At 38.0% G+C, this 18,977-nt stretch overlaps 1 protein-coding gene and 2 pseudogenes across 1 annotated transcript; all 3 read right to left on the bottom strand.

Annotated features, from left to right (window-relative positions):
• Positions 1-103: 103 nt before the first annotated feature.
• LOC140928307 (collagen triple helix repeat-containing protein 1-like) lies at positions 104-18,408 on the bottom strand. The gene is made up of 4 exons (XM_073378043.1): positions 18,386-18,408; positions 4,635-4,758; positions 735-1,022; positions 104-632 (listed from the first exon to the last, which is right to left on the bottom strand). Exons 2-4 carry the CDS (start codon positions 4,734-4,736, stop codon positions 279-281), a joined length of 744 nt encoding a protein of 247 aa, XP_073234144.1. The 5' UTR covers positions 4,737-4,758; positions 18,386-18,408; the 3' UTR covers positions 104-278.
• On the bottom strand, positions 8,810-12,916 carry LOC140926047 (collagen triple helix repeat-containing protein 1-like; annotated as a pseudogene).
• LOC140926046 (collagen triple helix repeat-containing protein 1-like) lies at positions 14,004-17,400 on the bottom strand (annotated as a pseudogene).
• Positions 18,409-18,977: the final 569 nt, after the last annotated feature.

The raw sequence follows: 18,977 nt of genomic DNA, 5'->3' as shown, positions 1-18,977 counted from the left end.
CTCTAATTAGAGAGAATGTATTAATGGTCATTGCTAAGTTGAAAATGCAAGCAAGCGATGTATTTTAGTCCGTAGAAAACAAGAATGCAATGAGAGATCAGCACAAACAAAATATTTGAAAGCATCCTGCATTTTCTAATAAATTTTGTTTACACCATTAGTTACTTATACCATCACAATCTATATCATCCATATGCTAGTAACCTATAAAACTACACTCTTGATTAAAGAACTTTTAAAAGTTTTTCATTGCAGGAAGGTATGTTTTGCCTCGACATTTAGGCCTGAGCCTTGGGAACTTCTTCAATGAAGATCCTGGACACAGAAATCCAGCCCGTGTAGGCGTCACCAGGTGATCGTTCTTGACAATTACCAACCCAAAATCCCACGCGCACCCTTCCTTTGTGAATGTTGTTACAATGCCCCTCAATATGGCGGACGCGGAGAATGCTTTGAGTGTTGCCTTGCCACATGTACACAATACCGTCAATGGGTAAGGGAGCTGAACACTCTGCGCCGTTGAAACTGAAGTACCAGCGTTTGCAACAGTCTGTACACTTGTAGATTCTTAGCGCACCAGTCCAGGAAACGTGAAGAGCGGTGTCAGAAAAGTTTTTGGTGAAGACACAGTCCTAAATATGACGGAAATAAACATAGAATGGTTAAATCGCTCGGGTACAATAAGATAAAAGCAGAAAAGATAAATGGGGACCAAGAAGTTCTTGTAACTTTACCTTTATTAAACCGTTATCTTTGTCATCGTTTAAATCTTTCCAAGCGCACTCTTTCCAGTTCTTAAAGGGCATTAGACCTTGTCCACGCTCTCCTTTTGGACCAGGTGGACCCCGTACACCAGGCTCTCCTTTAGCACCATCTTTTCCATTTACACCAGCAGGTCCCCGAGGCCCAGTGTTTCCCGGGCTTCCCGGGTCACCTTTCGGTCCTTCTCGGCCGTCACGTCCGTCACGGCCTGGTAACCCGTGCATGCCGGAAATACCACCACAACAGCATGAAAGAGATGCCTGTAACAAGAAAAAAGCCTTAACATTCATTTGATAAATTACCGATAAACAAATAAATAATAATGATAATAATAATAATAATAATAATAATAATAATAATAACAACAGCAACAATATTGGGATACATATGCTTGCTGTTAATGTTTTTCTTCTTCTACTCCGTTTACATTTTTTATTTTCTTTTTGCTTTCCCTTTCCTAGGTCAGCGAAATAGAAAGTTACAACCAAATTAATAAAATTTGAAGACAGCGAGAAAAAAATAGCATATGCTAATTGATACATGGTTTTTATCATTTTGGATTTTTACCGTTGCTTTTGCAAACTTGAATAGGAAGCTGCTCTTCATATTCTAAGCCAAATAACCTGAGATCAGGCTCTATTTTCGTTTCGCTTTGAAAATAACATTCGCCGTTAGAGAGAATGTATGAGAACCGCTAAAATTGGGCCTGATCTCAGGTTAAAACCAAAGGAATCAACTGAGACTAATTGAGTTAACGAAAACCTGGGACGTGCTTTATATCCTTGGTCAAGAAATACAATAGACCTCTTTTATAATGGCGGCTAATTATTTATTCATTCTTTCTTATGTATACAAACGAACCTTCCTGGACTTGTTTGAAAGTAAGAATTCTTTAGTATTTTGTACTTGCCAACGAGGTCAGAAGACATACATAAAAAGGAATATATTAGGGGGTCAGACTGGCAGTATCGATAGTGATTTTCACAGAGGCGATAAAACAATTCTAAATTTCGCAACTGTCTGTTAATATCAAGAGACTATAAACGGGACAGAGAGGGCATCCCCCATATACACCCTATTCCATAGGTAATTCGTCTCGAGTTACTTTTAGAATCGGGATAAAGTTACCTCGCGCGAGGCGTGGATGTTTCGTGGAGGTTTCGCATGACCAAACGCCGTGCAAAACATGTCGGGCGAGAGGCAATGAAAGCGCAAAAAGATCAAGAGCATTCCTGAATATTGAAGCGAAATGAGTCGGGGCTCACCTGGGAAAAAGGAATCGCTGGACTCTTTGACAACCCGTGAAATCAGTTTAACTCGAAGTTGTCGTAACCTCAGTGCTTTAATAAAATGAGAAATTTCGCCGGTCTATTGAAACCGGTCGTTTGTACAATTTAGGGAGTTTAAGATCCAACGACGCGGACGACAACTAGAACGTCAAAAAAAACCAATAGGTTTAATTAGCAAAACAACAACTTCGCACGTGCAACACACTTTTTTGTTCATTTCTTTCGCGTTTTTGCACGACTACGACGTGAAAATGCCTAATTTCGCGTTTTATGGATGACGTAAATAAGCAACGACGAAATTTTATTTCTCTTTCTGAGCTTGATTACGATCCCTTGAAATTCAGCTTTAGGAGGGTTCGCCTACAATTGACAAAGTAAGTGGGTAGGAATAATCGCTATAAAGACTGAAAAAAATAAACATCAAACCAGAAATTGCTCTCTTCAAACTGTAAATTCAAAAGGTCTAGATAGCAGCAACAATATAGATAGTCGTATAAACATAACAACTTTCTTTAATTTTCCAGACATGTTTCGACGGTACATCCGTCATCTTCAGTGTTACATATTTTGAAATCGCCGTTGAATTTAAAGCGCGCGCGATCTTACAAAGTTCGTTACATTGCGTTGTCAATATTGCGTACTAAAACTGTAAATTATAAATGACCCTGAGAGAATATTCAGTATGTTAAGGATTTCCCTGCTCTACTGTTAGCTCTATACAAGAGAAAGGGCGATTCTTTTTTATTTTCGGTTTCGCTGACACAGCTTTCGCAGAAATCTCGCTGTAGTCGTTTTCGTCGACAAAAGGAATAGCAGTTAATGAGAAAATTATCTTACAGTTAAATTACTCTTTGCAAAACAAGCCAGTAGTAATTGCGTAGCATTGCATTGTTGCACGCGGTCTCAACACGGAGCTCTGCCTCTGAAAATAATCGTTTTCCAAGTATCGGATAGGCCAACATGACTCCCACTGGTAGCCCATAAATAAGGCCCATTCCAAGTATAAACCTCATAAAAGCTTTTGATTTTGATCAACAATGAAACAGATGAAATGAGTTGTAAGTCTCTAAATCTTAGCAGCTTTCTTTTTCTCTTATATAATTTTTTTACGGGGGAATCGAAATTAAATGAATTTTAGCTGATTCCTTGCGTCCATCGCGGTTTCCCCCTATTTGTTTTTTAATAAAACACCATTGCGCGAACGGTCTCTATTATTTTACATGAACAGAGATGTTTAATTCACCCCCGGGGGGGGGGGGGGTACTCCCATATATGGGCTATATAGGTACGTGCCGCGGAATAGGGTATGGTTTTTGAGGTTCTCAGCCCTTAAATAGGGTATCTTTTTTTACCCTTTTGTTTCTGTGTCCCAGGTGTGTTCCTTAGATAGGGTAGCTTAATTGTGTTATCTAATAGTGGAGTGTGAAAACGCCCGCCTAAACGAACATTTTTTTTAAAACTAGGCTTATTCTAGTATTTTATGCTTGATGCTATACATCCAATGTTACAGAGGAGAAATAAAGTTTTCCTTTTCATGCCTTTAATAATTTTGTTTTTTCCTTGAATAGGGTGTCATTTTACGGCTTTGGCCCTTAAAAAGGGTATCCGTTTTCGCTTTCTTAGTCCTTAAATAGCGGTAGGGTTCACGAACCTTCGCGGCACACCCCTATCCAAAATTGGCGGGAGTACCCCCCCCCCCCCCGGGAATTCACCGAAAAACAAACTCATGAATTGTACATGGTTCAGGGTATATTCTGTACGTGCTTTTATGTTGGGTGTATAACCCGATTAGAAGTGAGCGATCGGGTGAGTCGCCTTCGCTTAGTACAAGAAAACTTTGTAAAACGGGGATAACTATTAAATGCTTCTTTCTGAAAAAAAAAAAAAAAACGAGGCCTTAGGAAAGCTAAAAAGGAAAACAATACTTTTTGGAAAACGTTTTCCCAAATATATTTTTCTTTTGTTTGGGGCTTGCTATAAGATTGTATTTCAACTAGACGCTGTAAGATTCGCAATTGAACGTATTGGGTGATTCAAAACAACGACCAAAGTTCCGTCTGCACGTCCTCTTCTGGGTGTGTCGCCTTCGCTTAATGCAAGGGAACTTGGTATGTATTGGTTATGGCTCGCAAGTCCGTTTTAAACGTAATAAATGGTTTCAATCATAACTAAGGAACATCATATAGTTTGTATTATAAGAAAAATATATGAGCCTTTTTTAAGCCGCGATCTGAAATATAGGAGACTTTACCGTCCTTTTCTCAAAAAAGGGAATAGTCCCGCTTTAAATTCTGCTGCGCACAAAAAGTTACTATAAAAATTATTTAAATTTATAGTTAATTTAAATTGTACTAAATTTAAATCGCTGCACTTCGTTCATTTGCGGTAAATAAATGCATATCGACTCTGAGGTATCCCCTGTTTGATAATGTGCAAAACTCCTCTACACCGCCACAAGTTTTCCAACTGATGCACTGTTTCGGAGCGATTTTTCACGGCTATCAGGTTCTTTTCTTAAGTTGTGTTGCCAGCTAAAAAACATGATCCGTTAAAAGATATGTCGGATAAAGCTTCATCACCTACCTGTGTTTCGTTGCTGATGTGTTCTGCTGCATATATCAGACAGAAACAGGGTAGCAGAATAACTGCTACGAGGGCAAACTGAATGGTCAACATCATCCTCATTCAGATTTAAAGAGCGCTGGAACTGAAGTGTATAAAAAAGGTAAAGTATGAAAATAAGAAAAGACTACGCCTTCTTCTTCATGTACGTGTGACGAGCTGATCGCGACAAAATAATGTTGATCTCATTTCAATACATACGATATTTAGTGATCTAAATGTCCCAGTATTAGACAAAAAATAAAAATTTTATATAGGAGCAACCAGTTTACCACTTTCGAAGTCAGTCGCAACGTCTCCATGCAGTATGTCTCACATTTCCAGCAGACCGTAATTATAGAACGAACTCGAAAAACAACTTTAAATAAATTTCAGCCTGTAACAAGAACCCCCGGGGAACATGAGTTAATTTTAAAAGAATGCTACTTTGAGCAATTTATACCATTTTGGCATAGTCCATTTTAAGATATCTTTCCATATCTCCAACACTAAGGTAAGTTCGTAACACTAACATGTCACGTACCAAGTTATACTGAGGTATTAACCTCTTGTTATCAGGAGGAAAAAATTCACGTGAATACGTACGCTGGACAAGTACCTTTATATCAAGCAACTGAAGACATAGTAGCTATATAACTAAAGAAAATTGTTTTTAATTAAACATTGTATTAGTATTTAAACATGTTTCCAAAAACAAGACCAAATCAATTACTATATGGCAAATAAGGGCTTTACTGATACATACACGGAAAGTGTAAACTTGACATTTATATATTAATTAAATTCTTCTAGTTTATACGTCTTTATTTCATTTGTCTGAATCCTATAACCAACTAAAGCCAACGATTTTTTTCTTCAGGGTTCTTGAGCAGTAAGGATTGGAAAGCTCATAGTTCCCCACTTAGCCAACCTCAGCCATACATAAATATTTTGTGCAAATATAATATCCGATCAGCTAATTTTAATATAATAACTGAAATTTAATCATTACTGTGGATCAACAAACAGACCCGTTGCTCCTCTGTGTATAGAAGTCAGCCTCTCAGTTCTTTTGGCATGCAATAATGAGAATGTAGAATGCATTAAAACATAGATATTGATACCGGGAATTGGCTAACCGCCCTGAAAGCGAAAGCATAAATTGAAGATGAAATTTGAGAAACTTTATGCAGTTGAAAGTAAATTTAAAAAATGCTTGATTAGATTAGGAATGTCCCCGTTGGACTTTGGCTACGTGAAACCAATAATAAAAATAACTAATTAACATCTCTTCAGGAAAGGTGGGGACAAAAATCCGCCACAAGCCACAAGAACGCGGCAACCCCACCAAGACGCAAGCCGAGCTCTCGAGAAGGAAAACCAATAAACTAAGTTGGTTTCAGTACTTAAAAGTACACTCATCTAAAATAACGAAAACAGGCATTGGAGTAGCAGTCCAATGAAACTGACCCGTAGGTAAAGTGTTAAAAGATCTACGTTTTTGTTAAAGGCACTACTAGCAGAGCGCCGACGAATAGTTTGGCATACACACACGAATTTTACCCCGTAGGAATTAATCGTGCAACAAACGAACGAAGTCCTCAAGTTCTGACCCAACCTGTAGAGGAGACTGAAATGGTAGAACATTTATACCGAGCTGCACGATAACTATGTCGGGGCGTGTAGATCGAACTACGTGCAGATCAAATTTGATCGTTTTTGCAACTGTACGCCCACCAATGCCATGCCAAGTTATATCGGCGGGAGCCGTAATTTGTAGGGATAAATCAAGGTAACCGATTTGATATTCAATGAACTTCTGCGGGCGTCGAATAAAAGAGTGCCCCAAGATTAAAACACGAGGTGTTGGGGTAACGGTATGTGTAGCCATAACTCTCTTAAGAAAGAAGGATTAAAATAAAAAAGAAACTTGCCTGAAAATTTTCAACTAAGCGTCAAAGGGATGTCAGTACAGGCTGATGGTTATCAGGAGGGAAAAATTCACGTGAATTCGTACGCTGGGCAAGTACCTTTATATCAAGCAACTGAAGACATAGTAGCTATATAAATAAAGAAAATTGTTTTTAATCAAACATTGTATTAGTATTTAAACATGTTTCCAAACACAAGACCAAATCAATTACTATATGGCAAATAAGGGCTTTATACATACACGGGAAGTGTAAACTTGACATTTATTATTTTATAAAACTACATGAGAAATTCTGCAATTTGATTGGCTTGGAGCAGTGGTATTGCAGCTTCAATTTGTAATATTTACATGTGAAAATTACAGAACCTTTGCGGGTAGTAGTATAAACAAATAATAGCATGTTTTGTACGTGATATTTGGCATAAATACCACGAGTGATATTTCAAAATTGCCTCAAATTTCACTCGCCTGACGGCTCGTGAAATTACGTAGAACAATTTCGAAATACCACTCGTGGTATTTATGCCAAATATCACTACAAATCAAGCTTTTACCTATACAAATCCTTCTAGTTTATACGTTTATTTATTTCATTTGTCTGAATCCTATAACCAAGTAAAGCCGACGATTTTTTTCTTCAGGGTTCTTGAGTAGTAAGGATTGGAAAGCTCTGAATAGTTCCCCACTTAGTCAACCTCAGCAATACATAACTTAAGAAAATTGCTTTTAATTAAACATTGTATTAGTATTTGAACATGTTTCCAAAAAAAAGACCAAATCAATTACTATATGGCAAATAAGGGCCTTATACATACACGAAAAGTATAAACTTGATATTTATATATTAATTAAATTCTTCTAGTTTATACGTTTATTTATTTCATTTGCCTGAATCCTATAACCAACTAAAGCCAACGATTTTTTTCTTCAGGGTTCTTGAGTAGTAAGGATTGGAAAGCTCATAGTTCCCCACTTAGTCAACCTCAGCCATACATAAATATTTTGTGCAAATATAATCTCGGATCAGCTAATTTTAACAAAATAACAGAAATTTAATCATTGCTGTGGATCAATAGATCAACAAACAGACCCGTTGGTCCTCTGTGTATAGAAGTCAGCCTCTCAGTTCTTTTGGCATGCAATAATAAGAATGTAGAATGCATTAAAACATAGATATTGATACCGGGAATCGGCTAACCGCCCTGAAAGCTAAAAGATGAAATTTGAGAAACTTTATGCAGTTGAATGTAAACGAAATTGCTTGATTAGATTTAGGAATATCCCCGTTGGACTTTGGCTACGTGACTGAACGGTTCTTAAATGAATTACTGGTTTAAATTAAAAGTGAATAATATTGACTGTGTTAGTAAATACTACTTTTATCCCAGCAAACAAAATAACTCGGCATAATTTCCTTGTTAAACTTACTATATAGTCAGTCCTTCTCACTTTAAGACAACCATGTACATTTCGCATTAACTGGTTTCGTTAACATCTAGCACGATCTCGAATCGATTGCACCTCTGTACACAGGCATTTTTTCCTTAGTGGGTAGTAATTTTAAGAAAATAATTGCATTTCTAGTCTGCGCGTTATGATTTCATAAAACTTTCACGATAAATGGTTTTAACAAAGATAAAAGCATTGGCCGGGAAACTGAAAATGGCTTAGGACGCGGTTTTAATTGTGAAACACCGGTTAAACTCCGTTTAAATACCTGGCCCATTGACTTTTACTTGGTGCGCAAGTTGGAAATCCCTGAGAAAAACTATGCCGATCCTCTCTGTAACATTTTAATGAACCTTAAGGTCAGCAGAGACCCCGAAATATAAATCAGGAATGGTATACTTGGCCCGGCCCTGTCGTAGTATGAGATAAAGCTTTAAACCACAGTTAGCGCTAACAAGAGATCCTTGAACAATTAGGCTCTCGGGCTATAGCAGAGAGCCTCCTGATTAAAAACTGATTAGCAGAAGCGAACTGGCAATAGCAGAACCGAACGCAAACTGCCTGAAAGACCAATTCAAGTAACAGTTTTTACTTAACGATCCTGTGAAAAAGTTTGTTTGGAATAACAAATTCTACAAAGTTGATTTTCTTAAACTTTATTGTTCAATCAGTAAGTTCATTCTACAAATTCTAACTTTTCCTGATTCTCTTTCTTAGTTATAACTTTTTTGTTAAACGTTAACAGATAAAATCACGAACTAAGACAATTTTGCTATCAGGCGCGTCTTTGGGCACATGTGTGGTCAATCAAGTTTATTAATTTTGCTCTCGCCACTTCTTCAATGAAGATCCGGGACATTGTAGTCCAGCCTGTGTACGCGTCAGCATTTACATGGCCGTTATTACAGTTTCCAACCCAAATCCCCACTCGCACTTTTCCCTTGTGAATGTTATTGCAGTGTCCTTCAATGTGACGGTGACGGTGAAGGTTTTTGCCAGCTGCTGTTGCCATATAGTACGCGCCATGCAATTCTACCAGGAGAGCTACACTCAGTGCCACTGAATGTGAAATACCAACGAATGCAGCTGCTGCACTTGTCACAGGAAGCAAAGCAAGGGTTACCATGCAGCGAAGTAGACATGGAGAGCCGTTTGTGTATAATTCTTCATGAACTGACAGCTCTACCGCAAGGAAAACAGAACGAGTGACTTGTTGATTGTTATCAAAATAAAATGAGTTATAGTTGATAAAGATGATAGCGGAGCTCTCGCGCGCGAAGCGCGCAGCGGAGCACCATGGGTAACAAAATGTGGTAAACTACCCATCCGAGAAAATTTGGTAATCACGTGACCGTACACCGACCGCCCGCCCGCCCGACCGTCCGTCCGCACCACAGGCATACCAACGCAAAATTTCGGGTAGTCTGTGGTGAGGATTTTTTTGGCGCGAAAACGAATGGCAACCCGCGTTTTGTAAAGCATAAACAACTTAGAAGTTTAGGAAAGTCAACTCAGAACAAAAAGAAATTTTTCGTGTCGGTTGACATTTTTTATACATCCGTATTTTCTACATTATTTATTTATTATGCCCTCTAGTTTGGAGTATAGAGATAAAGAGAGGCAGAGAAAACGAGAAAGTAGGCGGCAAGCAAGCCAAGCTCAACACGCTGGGAAAAAAAGTGCTAAAAATCGGCCACAAAATGTGTCCAAAGTTTGTTTAAAAATATGCGTGGAATGTCACAAATATCTCTTAAACTATAGAAGATAATGAGTTGAGACTTTCACTTTCTATTTGTCTTAAGTTTTTCTTTCAAATTCTACATTTTTTGGGTTAGTACTGCGCATGACCAAAAAGTCAATTTTGTGACGTCATCAGTTGTGACGTCACAAAAATGAAATTTGAGATTCCAAATCGGACAAGTTCTTTAATTTTATGTGCACTATATTTGTGCAAAGTATCACACTTTCAGGTTTAATTCTCTTGGAGGAGAAGTCTTTGGGAGTTTTGATTTTTTAATTGGCCACTAGAGGGTCACGTGACTCTCTACCAACAAAACGCCTATTCCAAAATTTTCCTGGAGTGAAGTATTGTTGCCTGTGTTAATTTCAGTGTCATGCCCTTAAAGGAAAGAAAGTTATAGCCCCAAGAACTCCAAAAATGTTTTGTGCCTATCACGCCCACACTCAATCTTTTGGCCGATTTTTACCACTTTTTTTCCCAGCGTGCAACGAGAGAGAGAGCGGCAGAGAGCTAGAGAAAGGAGGCGAAACTGCTCTGACGAGCAACGGGAGAGGGAGCAAGAAAGAAACAGAGAAAGGAGGCGCAAATTTACTGACGAGCAACGGGAGAAAGAGCAGGAAAGGGATAGAGAAAGGAGGCGCAATTTTACTGATGAGCAACGGGAGAGAGAACAAGAAAGGGATAGAGAAAGGAGGCGCAATTTTACTGATGAGCAACGGGAGAGAGAACAGGAAAGGGACAGAGAAAGGAGGAAACATTTTACTGAGGAGCAACGCAAGAGAGAGCAAGAGAGAAACAGAGAAAGGAGGCAAAATTTTACTGACGAACAACGGGGAAAAGCGCAAGAAAGAGAAAGGGAAAGGCGTCAAAATTTCACTGAAGAGCAACTGGAGAATGAACGAGAGAGAGCAAGAGAAAATAGACGCCTAAGAAGCGACGAGCGGCGAAGAAGGGAGCGAGAGACAGCAAGGGAAAACAGGCGTCGTATAAACGAAAACGAACGAGAAGGAGGAGAAGGTGAGCGAATTTTCGCCGAGGTTAGCTTTCTGTTATATGAATCGGGGATTTTACGAAAACAGAGGTAGCTTTTGTTTTGTTTGTTGATCAATAACCTCTTTGTAATTGCATCAGTTTTTTTGGACCAATCACCACACGTCATTTGTTGTCACGCGGTCTAGAGTTGATACCTTTTATCTTCCATTATATTGAAGTTGACCTGTGTCCTCCAAGTTCGTTGAAGAGAAACGATATGATTGAAATTTCACTTTAACAAGACACTCGCGTCCAAGATAAAATTATAGAGTAACCTTGTAATTCGTGCTCCTCGGTGTATTTTCGTTGTTTCTGGCGCGGAAAATAAGGTAATCTTAAATTGTAAAATGAAATTTTATCGAAAATTATAACCATTGCCATGTGTCCGATGCATCGCTGAATGAATGATAACTCCTTATGTAAATTTTAGGCGACTCTGGCCTCTGTGACAAGTTAAAATGATTCAGTGTTAGAGGATTGTAAATTATACGGTCTGTGAAAGCGTTGTTATGTTTTCTGAAAAGAGAGCAGAGAGCACCTTGAATTTGAAGATTTTCAATGTCTGTTGAAAGAGCGTTTTGGTGCAGATTGTTCGAGCTTACCTCTATTTGTTTTATTCAGGGTAAACAGAATTTGAAGGATCTATTCTCCCTCTTGTAATTGAAATAACTTTTATTATTTTACTATAAATCTAGGCTTTTCCATTTTGTAGATACCTGTCTTCGAGTGTTTAAGAATATGTATGGAGATCTATGTAAATAAGGAGGGCAGCCAGGGTTAGAAATTATTTTTCAATGTTGACAGGCCAAACAAATTTAAGCTCGGTCATGTCTAGTTACTAACCGGTCAAAATAAATTATTACCTGCCAAACAAATTTTAGCTCGGTCATGTCTAGTTACTAACCGGTCAAAATAAATTATTACCAACCAAACAAATTTTAGCTCGGACCGGTCAAAAGACAGTAAAAACTTGTGGGTAAGAACCTGGATTTTCCCATTGCATTAACAGGTACGTTCTTACAAAAATAGTTATTGGCAAAAAATTTGTCTATTTTTCTAAAATGAAAAGGTTTTTATTTTCTGAAGGAAAAAAAACATTGCAGCTTATGTCTCCCAAAGAGGTTCACCTGAATATTTTCCAGGTGTATAGAATTTTTTTTATAGTGTAAACAGACAGTCGCAAAAGGAGCATCATCAGAAACATTTTAAACTAATTGAACACTTCGAATAAAATATTTAGATCCTGAATCTGCTCATGTTATCAATTGACCGTATCGCCGACTCAAATTCACTATGTATTCAGGTTTCGCTTTTTGTAGATGATATACGCTGACTAAGAGAGCTCCGCTTATTAAAGGCCACGAATCCTGGCCTTGAGCGAGAGCAAACGTTTACAATCTTCGCACCTCTCTTAAAATTAAACCTATTTTGCATTAAAGTTTCGCGTGATCAGAGTCTAAGTCATCTGTATAAAACCGTGAATTAGAAGGCTTGCAACCGGTCTCTTACAATATAGCTGAATATGGCTTAGCATAACTTATGAAAATAATAAAATGATTTTATATTATTGGTCTTACAATTCACCGACTAAAAGAAAAGAACTTAAACTTATCACAACAGTAATACACGGACCCACATTGAACAAATCCTACTGCATAATCCGTACTTCTCGCGCTGTCAATCTTCGGTTTTTGTAAAATTTTCTCAATTAGGAGTGGTCTGACCTTTATAATTTAAGAGTTTATTCGTTTTTATTCTGTCACACAACTGTAATATAACTGACAACTTACTTATACTCCTCTCCTTGCCATCTACCCTTGTAAACGTGCACTCCTTCCAATTTAAGTGGGAACACTTGTTATGTGGCCCTGCTTGGATTCCACTGTCACCTCTCTCTCTTCGATCTCCTTTGGGACCGACAGGACCTGTGATACAGCGTTCTCCCTTCATTCCTTTCGCACCAGTAGGTCCCTGAGGCCCAGTCTTCCCCGGACTTCCCTGTTCTCCCCTAATTCCATCTCGGCCATCATGGCCGGGTGCCCCAGTGGATCCCGGAAGTCCATTTACACCAGGAATACCAGAAACTATATGTCTTAATCTAATAATCATAGGTAAAAACAGTTGGAAAAAAAAAAACTGCTGCATGGACTGCTGTTGACAGCAGAGAGAGTTCTGTGGAAGCTTTTTTTGTGTTTCGACATTTTCTATTGCGATCTTTGTCTCTCGCTCTCTTTTTTCCTTTTTTAAAGTGAGCTTTTTTCTCATTTTATCGCCTTTCTTTTGCATTAAACTTTAGCTGGCTACCTTTATAGGAAAGGGAAAGTGGCAGTGGATTTTTTTTCTAAAATGTTATTTCGTTTTTGTGTCTTTTTATGTCAGGATTGGTCGGAATTTCCAAAACGAGGTATCCGTTGAAATATCTGTCCTTGCTGATGTCGGTACTTGCTAACTTAATAGCTTAAACTGAAGGCTTAATGGCTCCAGGAAAGAAAATATGCATCGTTCCAAATTGAACGAAAACGACTAGAGCGGTCGTTAAAGGGTTTTAATACCATATAGTGCTATTACTGTATACGTTAGACCACAGTGTGAGCCATGCACCTTTTTTCTATTCCACTCCAATCCAGCTCATTGGCTGATGAAGAAGTTGCGCGTGCCAATAGGGAGTACTGTTCACAACTTTTATAGCACAGGCTACCTTAAGTGACTGTTTCTGGGAACACCGTTTTCTTCTGGTAACGATAACTTTTGAAAGCTACAAGAACAATCTGCTTTGCAACCTAAATGCAACGCGATAAATTCAACCTTACTCAGGAGAGAAAGAGGGAAATTCGTTTTTGGACCCTGTGAAATGCAATAGCCTTTAAAACTTCTTATGGATTCCTTTTAATGGATTTCATAATAAATCAAGATAATTCTTTCTTCTTCCCTCTCTAATTAGAGAGAATGTTGCTAAGATGAAAAGGCAGCAAGTGATGTATTAGTCCGTCGAAAAAACATTCTAGCAATGAGAGATCAGCACAAACACAATATTTGAAAGCATCCTGCATTTTTTAATAAATTATGCTTACACCATTAGTTACTTATACTATCACGATCTATATGATCCATCTGCTAGTAACCTATAAAACTACACCCTTGATTAAAGAGCTTTTAAAAGTTTTTCAGTACAGAGAGGAATGTTTTGCCTTGACATTTAGGCCTGAGCCTTAGGAACGTCTTCAATGAAGATCCTGGACACAGAAATCCAGCCCGTGTAGGCGTTACCAGGTGATCCATTTCGACAATTACCAACCCAAAATCCCACGCGCACCTTTCCTTTGTGAATGTTGTTACAATGCCCCTCAATATGGCGGACGCGGTGGGTGTTTTGAGTGTTGCCTTGCCACATGTACACAATACCGTCAATGGGTAAGGGAGCTGAACACTATGCGCCCGTTGAAAGTGAAGTACGTACTAAGTGATTCTTAGCGCACCAGTCCAGAAAACGTGAAGAGCGGTGTCAGAAAAGTTCTTGGTGAAGACACAGTCCTAAATATGACGGAATAAACATAGAATGGTTAAATCGCTTGGGTATAATAATATAAAAGCAGAAAAGATAAATGGGGACCAAGAGTTCTTGTAACTTTACCTTTATTAAACCGTTATCTTTGTCATCATTTAAATCTTTCCAAGCGCACTCTTTCCAGTTCTTAAAGGGCATTAGACCTTGTCCACGCTCTCCTTTTGGACCTGGTGGGCCCCGTACACCAGGCTCTCCTTTAGCACCATCTTTTCCATTTACACCAGCAGGTCCCCGAGGCCCAGTGTTTCCCGGGTTTCCCGGCTCACCTTTCGGGCCTTCTCCGCCGTCACGTCCGTCACGGCCTGGAAACCCGTGCATGCCCGGAATACCACCACAACAGGATGGAGGAGACGTCTGTAACAAGAAAAAAGTCTTAACATTCATTTGATAAATTACCGATAAACAAATAAATAATAATGATAATAATAATAATAATAATAATAATAATAATAATAATAATAATAATAATAATAACAACAGCAACAATATTGGGATACATATGCTTGCTGTTAATATTTTTCTTCTTCTACTCCGTTTACATTTTTGATTTTCTTTTTGCTTTCCCTTTCCTAGGTCAGCGAAATAGAAAGTTACAACCAAATTAATAAAATTTGAAGACAGCGAGAAAAAAATAGCATATGCTAATTGATACATGGTTTTTATCATTTTGGATTTTTTCTAAAATTGGGCCTGATCTCAGGTTAAAACCAAAGGAATCAACTGAGACTAACTGAGTTAAAGAAAATCTGGGACGTGTTTTTCTTGGTCAAGAAATACAATAGACCTCTTTCATAATGGCGGTCCATAATTTATTCATCCTTTCATATGTATATAAATGAACCTTCCTGGACTTGTTTGAAAGTAAGAATTCTTTAGTATTTTGTACTTGCCAACGAGGTCAGAAGACATACATAAAAAATAATATATTAGGGGGTCAGACTGGCAGTCATCTACAGTGAAACCTCTATTAAGCGGACACCTTCGGGACCTTCCCAAGTGTCCGCTTAATAGGGGTTGTAAAAATTGCGCAATGTTTGTTCACGATCAGCATTCGGCAACGGTTACTCTGTACTGTGATTAAGTTGCATGGTGTCACGAAAGAAGCTATCCAGAGTTCAAATTCATTCCCTTTGATTACTAACTTTAATTTGTTTGTAAATGTAAAAACATTAACTGACTTCAGCACGTATTTCAAGGACGTAATCCAATACTACTATTGTCAATTCAATCCGATGCCGGAGAGGTTTTTAACAATAGAAATTAGCCAAATACAACCTATTTTAGTGTCCGCGTCCGCTTAATAGAGGTGTCCGCTGAACAGGGGTTCGTTATAAAGGGAAATATCAGACGTTCGTTTCGGGACCAGACTTAGTGTCCGCTTAATAGAGGGTGTCCGCTTAATTGGGGATCTGCTTAATACCGCTGAGAGATTTCACTGTATAGTGATTTTCACAGAGGAGATAAAAAAATTCTAAATTTCGCAACTGTCTGTTAATATGGATAAAACAGTAGCACGGACGGATCTCTGCCTATGAAAATAATCGTTTTCCAAGTATCGAATAGGCCAACATTACTCCCACTGGTAGCCCATAAATAAGGGCTATTCCAAGTATAAACCTCATAAAAGCTTTCGATTTTGATCAACAATGAAATGAGTGACTTAAACGCGTTAAAGACAACAGACACTCTTTTTACCCATGCCTCTACCGACCTCCATGTACTTCACAGAGAGGGGGTTGCGTGTTGCTCGTTATTTGTAAGTCTCTAAATCTTAGCAGCTTTCTTTTTCTTTTATATATTTTTTTACGGGGGAGGATAAAACTTAAATGAATTATACACGTAGTTGATTGGTTGCGTCCATCACAGTTTCCCCCTATTCGTTTTTTTAGTAAAACGCCATTGCACGAACGGTCTCTATTATTTTTCACGAACAGAGAGCTTTAATTCACCGAAAAACAAACTGATGAAAGGTACATGGTTCAGGCTATTCTATACGTGCTTCTATGTTGGGTGACTGTGTAAATTAAATGAATCTTTCTGTGAAAAAGAACGAGGCCTTAGGAAAACTCATAAGGAAAAATAGTTTTGGAAAACGTTTTGCCAAATATGTTTCTTTTGTTTGGGGCTTGCTAAGATTGTATTTCAACTAGACGTGGTAAGATTTGCATTTTAACTTATTCTTCGGGTGATTCAAAACAACGACCAAAGTTCCGTCTGCACGTGCTCTTCTGGGTGAGTCGCCTGAAAAAGCAAGCGATCGGCTGTGTCCCCTTCGCTTATTAGTGCAAGAGAACTTGGTTTTTCTATTGGTTATGGCGCGCAAGTCCGTTTTGAACGTAATAAATAATTTCAGTCATAGTTATGTTATGGAACATCATATAGGTGACCTTACAAGTTTGTTTTCTAAGAAAAAGATAAGAGCCTTTTTTTTTAAGTCGAGAACAGGATGAAATAGGAGACTTCACCGGCCTTTTCTCAAAAAAGGGAATGGTCCCGCCTTAAATTTCTGCTCCGCACAAAAATCTACTATAAAAATAATTTAAATTCATAATTTAAATTGTATTGAATTTAAATCGCTGCACTTCGTTCATTTGCGGTAAATGAATGCACATTGATTCTGAGATATCCCCTGTTTGATAATTTGTGCAAAACTCTTCTACAACGCGCCACAAGTTTTCCAACTGCTGCACTGTTTCGGAGCGATTTTTATTCTATCAGGTTCTTGTCTTTAGTTGTGTTGCTAAAATGATCTGTTGAAAGATATGTCGGATAAAAGCTTTAGCTAAAGTGACAGTGAAAAAATTAAAGGTAGTTTACAATTTTAAACTTGAAAAGTGCCATTTTCGTGTTTGTCTTTGTGTTATTTTCCAGAAGTTAAAATTAGCACTGGAGAGAGCTTATTGGGTATATAGCTGTTGATGTCACTTACCTGTTTTTCGTTGCTGTTGCCTGCTGCATATATCAGGCAGAAGTAGGGAAGCAGAATAACTGCTACGTGGGCAAACTGAATAGCCAGAATCTTCCTCATTCAGATGTAAAGAGCGCTCGAACTTAAGTGTATAAAAAAGGTAAAGTATGAAAATAAGAAAAAGACTACGCCTTCTTTTCCATACGTGTGACGAGCTGATCGCGAAAAAATGAAGCATCTGCTAAAGTTCCTCTCATTTCAATACATACGATCTTTAGTGATCTAAACTTCTCTGTATTAGACAAAAGCTAAAAATTTTATATAGGAGTAACCAGTTTACCACTTTCAAAGTCAGTCGCAGACCGTACGTCTCCAGTATGTCTCACATTTCCAGCAAACCGTGAGATCCTAGTTTACAGAACGAACTCGAAAAAACAACTGATTAAGGTGAAAAAATAACGTTTTTTCAGCCTGTTACAAGAACCCCCGGGGAACATGAGTTAATTTCAAAAGAATACTACTTGAGCAATTTATACTATTTTGGCATAGTTCATCAGTTTTAAGATATCTTTCCATATCTCCAACACTATAAGGTTAAGTTCACATCACTAAAATGTCACATAACAAGTTATACTCACTAAACTATTAACCTCTTGCTAGTTATCAGGAGGAAATAATTGACGCAAATAGGCTGGACTCGTACCTTTATATTAAGCAACTGACAAACATAATAGCTATATAAATGAAGAAAATTGTTTTTAATTAAACAATGTTTTAGAATTTAAACATGTTTCCAAAAACAAGACTAAATCTGTTATACGGCAAATAAGGGCTTTATACATACTCGGAAGGTGTAAACTTGACATTTATTATTAGATTCTTCTAATTTATAGGTTTATCTATTTCATTTGTGTGAACTCTATAACCAACTAAAGCCAACGATTTTTTTCTTCAGGGTTATAGAGTAAGGATTGGAAAGCTCGTAGTTCCCCACTTAGTCAAACTCAGCCGTACATAAATATTTTGAGCAAATATAATCTCGGATCAGCTAATTTTAATAAAATACGTAACTGAAATTTAATCATTGCTGGATCAACATACAGACCTTGGTCCTCTATGTATAGGCGTCAACCTCTCAGTTCTTTTGGCATGCAATAATGAGAATGTAGAATGCGTTACCACGTAGATATCAATATGGGAATTGGCTAACCGCCCTCAAAGCGAGAGCATGTAACTTAAAGATGTAATTTGAGAGTCGTTTATGCAGTTGACTGTAAAAGAACTGGAATTGTTTATCTTTTCTTACAGACTAGGAATTCCCCCTTGAAATAATAAGCTACGTGACTGAACGGTTCTTCAATTAGCGGTTTAAATTAAAAGTGAATAATATTGACTGTTTTATTCAGCTCTTTTCTTCCAGTCATCGAATTGTTGAAAGTGTTAGTAAATACTACTTTTATTCCTAGCACGATGTCCATTCGATTGCCCTTCGGTGCACATCCTGAAAAAAGAATTTCTGGCGGATCCAGGGAAGGGCCAGAGGAGTTGGGACTCCCGCCCCCCCCCCCCCCCCCCTCCCCCAATTTTATTTAAAGTACTGATTACCCCTGAATGGTCTCATGAATTGTTGCATACAACTTAAATTTCCTCCCTTGAAAATAAAACTTGCTTTTCACGTTGCCTTCCTTCAACTGTGG

The sequence above is a fragment of the Porites lutea genome, chromosome 2, assembly GCF_958299795.1.
Source record: "Porites lutea chromosome 2, jaPorLute2.1, whole genome shotgun sequence".
Lineage (NCBI taxonomy): Eukaryota > Metazoa > Cnidaria > Anthozoa > Scleractinia > Poritidae > Porites > Porites lutea.
The sequence above is the reverse complement of the archived record's forward strand: the minus strand, read 5'-3'. Positions and strand labels throughout refer to the sequence as shown.